At 35.2% G+C, this 3,334-nt stretch overlaps 1 protein-coding gene across 1 annotated transcript; it reads right to left on the reverse strand.

Moving 5' to 3' along the window:
• Positions 1-486: 486 nt before the first annotated feature.
• Positions 487-2,477, reverse strand: LOC132312911 (NAC domain-containing protein 87-like). Its single transcript, XM_059811472.1, has 3 exons — positions 2,102-2,477; positions 1,714-1,994; positions 487-1,521 (listed from the first exon to the last, which is right to left on the reverse strand). Exons 1-3 carry the CDS (start codon positions 2,289-2,291, stop codon positions 778-780), a joined length of 1,215 nt encoding a protein of 404 aa, XP_059667455.1. The 5' UTR covers positions 2,292-2,477; the 3' UTR covers positions 487-777.
• Positions 2,478-3,334: the final 857 nt, after the last annotated feature.

Consider the following 3,334-nt stretch of genomic DNA (forward strand, 5'->3'; position numbering starts at 1 on the left):
ATCATGAATTGGTCATCCATCTCAAGAATGTCAAAAATTGCACTTCCATTCCACTTGTCTTGTTTTTTTTGACATTCTGTACGTAGTGTGTGATGTCACTTAATAATGTTCCTCTATTCCAAATAAATAAATAAATAAAATAGTTAAGATTATAAAATATTTACTTTTTATTTAAGAAGAGAACAAATAAAATTCTTAGTTATCACCATTTCACATCAACACCTCCATAAAAAAAATAAAAATAAAAATAGGTTCTTCGGTGTTACTCTAGTTGAAAACACCATGCTCTCTTCTTTCTGTGACTTACATAAATTTCTGTAAATAATATGAGCTCGATGGATAGATTCATGAAACATGAAGATTGATCAGTCAATAAAAATTATCTAAATGGATATAAATTCGAAGAAACAAAATGAAGGAGAATGATTTTACTAGCTAGTTAAATGAAAGAACAGAATTTCTGATTTTTATACAACTCACTCTTACTTATCGAAAAATAAATAAATGAATGAATAAAAATGTACATATACAGAGGCTGTATAAAGTAATTGATGTTTTCTATAACAACATAAATCCGAAAATGACTGGAAATCATACATAAATTTATACAGTAGTTTCTACAAGCATGAACAGGCATTTTAATTTTCCTTTGGACTAATTAATTAAACTACTATATAACAAAGAAGACTACCTAAAATCTGATGATCTATGCCAATCCTAAGAAATGGTTAGGACTCTTAATTATGAATTATCACCCAGACACAATTGATCAAGTCTTCAGTAGTTGGGGCTCCAGAAACAGTCCAAGTCTGAAATATGACCACCTTGATCAAGGTCTTGCTGATCATAAGACCTAGTAGTGTTGCTTCCCATGTCTTGCTTCGAAACCACCGACGATATCTCGGCGGTCATGTCGTTGCTGAGTCCGGTGTCTTGTGACAGGCTGACCATGGACTGGTTGGAGGAGAATTGTTCCACCTTGCACTGCCTCTCCAGCTGCTCGGTCCCGAGAGATCGTAGAATGGCATCATTTGAACCCTTCATGAGGCCTGAAGAGGGTTGAAAACTCGGGATGGAATCAAATGCTTGCATAGGAAAGGCCATGGGATTTTGTAGCTGTGTTTGGGGGTAGAAAATGTTGTTTGGCATTGTTTGGTTACTTGGATTGTAAACACCAGTTGGCATGAGGAAATTGTTATTGTGGTCTTGTTGTTGCCTTTGAAATTGTTGGTCCAAGTAGGAGTTGATCATGAGGTAATTTCCATCTGAAGATCTCATTGGTGAAGGTTTTGTTGTCCCTTTGAATTCGGCATCTTCTGTGCTGCCATAGCCAAGGCTTGAGCTCGGTCTTTCGCTGTTCGAGTAGAATGGCTCCATTAATGGCGGCAATGAATTTGAAGAAGGACAATCCATTAACAGATCATCCACAAAAGATCCAGAGCTCACCCTCATAAGTCCAGTAATTGGGCTTCTTTTAATCCCAGTGTTTTTGTGGAAAACCCTACTCACAACCCATTCATCCTGTAACATGCATACATCAATTGAAATCATAATTTAATTTCAAAGAAATTGGGTACCTATTAAAAGGAAGAAAAAACAAAGAGAAAGCTTAACCAACAAATAAAAAAATAAAAAAGCAGATTTGAAAAAGACGATCATCATGAAGAGACAAAAAGAAAATGATTTTCTCTTTCAGATGAAAAGGATATGTACCTTTGCGGGTTTAGGGAAGTTGTAGTATGAAAATTTTCCTTCGAGTCTGTATTCGTGCATGACCCAATTGGTTTTCTCTCCCTTGGGTGCTCTTCCTTTGTAGAAAACAAGTGTCTTTTTCATGCCAACCAAACACCCTTTTCCCTTGTAAATCTCCTTATCCTTCCCGGTGGCCTTCCAATACCCTGATTCCGTAGCTCGATTTGTTCTCATCCCGGTCGGATACTTCCTATCCCTCTGGCAAAAGAAGTACCATTCCTTCTCACCCATCTTCGCTTTCTCTACAATTATTTATTTAAATTTATTTCATAATTAAGAATCAAGAATTCATAAAATTGATTAATAAATCCACACACACACACAAACATATGTATATAAGAGAGCTTACTTGGTAAATCCCATGGCTCGCACTTATTGAGATCAACTTGTCCGATGGCTCTTGCACTGAAGCTGCTGTTCATCACCTTCTCGGTGAGATAATGAGTTATTATCTCCTCATCAGTGGGATGAAATCTAAAACCAGGAGGCAAATCTGCGAGGTCGTCGACTTCGTTCTCCAATACTGAAGCTCCTCCCATGGTAGATACACACAATTACAAATCTACAGAAATACAAGCACAACCCAACAATATATAGATTACAAACAACAGACCCCAATTAATATTTTGGACAAAATCTAAGATTACAGATCGACTTAATGAATATACCAAAATAGAGAGAATTGGGGGAGAAGATAGAGAAGAGAGAGAAGAGAAGTTATAACTTTGAAGAGTTAACAGTTGAAAAGAAGAGAAATGGGGACAAAGGGAGCTTAAATAGAAAGATCCGTGTGCTGCAAGGCACTTGTTTGGGAAGCCTTGTGATATTTTTATTAGCTTTCTCTTTCCTCGCTTTCTCTCTCTATACTTACCATGTATCTACCTCTTTGAAAAAAGATGTGAAAAAGGAGGAATATTGTGGGGGCTGGTGAGGGGTCCATATTCTGTTTTTGGTGTGTTCCTTTTCACACATTAATTTATGTGTTACATCTATTTTTTTATGTATATATTATATTCTCGATCACACTTAACCTTCCAAGGCCTCTTCTCTCTTTCTTTTTCATCAACTTCTATCATTAAAAAGCTGAGAAAGTCTCTGTTCAAAGCTTATCAATTTAAAGATTTTTCAATCTTCTTCTTTGAAAGTACTGTAACTTTCCAGTTATTATCACATATGTATATATATGAATGCGTCAATTTCATAGAGGATATGGCGCAGCTTTAGCTCATTTATTGTTGGCTTCGTGGGAAACTTCTTCTGTGTTATTCAATAAATAAAAAATATAAATAATTCGAGAGTTGGATATATTCGTCTTTTTTATGTGAATGAGGAGAAGCTTTTTTGGAGAAAATATGCATAAAATCAGTATTTCAATGTAAAATACTAAAGAAGATTACATTTTCATAGTTTTAATTAATTGTAGATTACATAATCTGCATTTTCTCATTGGTTTCTTCTCTGAGGATAATACTAAAAATGTGAATGATACGTGTGTGTGCGCTGTCAATCTGTCAATTATAGAAAAAAAAATGAGTGTTTGAAAGTGAGAACCCGTATACACTTGAAATTTGACTAAACATAT

This window comes from Cornus florida, unplaced genomic scaffold (assembly GCF_030987335.1).
Source record: "Cornus florida cultivar Cherokee Brave unplaced genomic scaffold, ASM3098733v1 CherokeeBrave_3.0.0_Hap2_Chr06, whole genome shotgun sequence".
Classification (NCBI taxonomy): domain Eukaryota; kingdom Viridiplantae; phylum Streptophyta; class Magnoliopsida; order Cornales; family Cornaceae; genus Cornus; species Cornus florida.

Bases quoted from the DNA above. Each gene is read 5' to 3' on its own strand.
- LOC132312911 (XM_059811472.1), bottom strand. From the start codon at position 2,291: ATGGGAGGAGCTTCAGTATTGGAGAACGAAGTCGACGACCTCGCAGAT. The intron at 1,995-2,101 runs GTAAGCTCTCTT...AAATAATTGTAG, and splicing joins CGAGCCATGGGATTTACCAA to AGAAAGCGAAGATGGGTGAG. The intron at 1,522-1,713 runs GTACATATCCTT...TGCATGTTACAG, and splicing joins ACTTCCCTAAACCCGCAAAG to GATGAATGGGTTGTGAGTAG.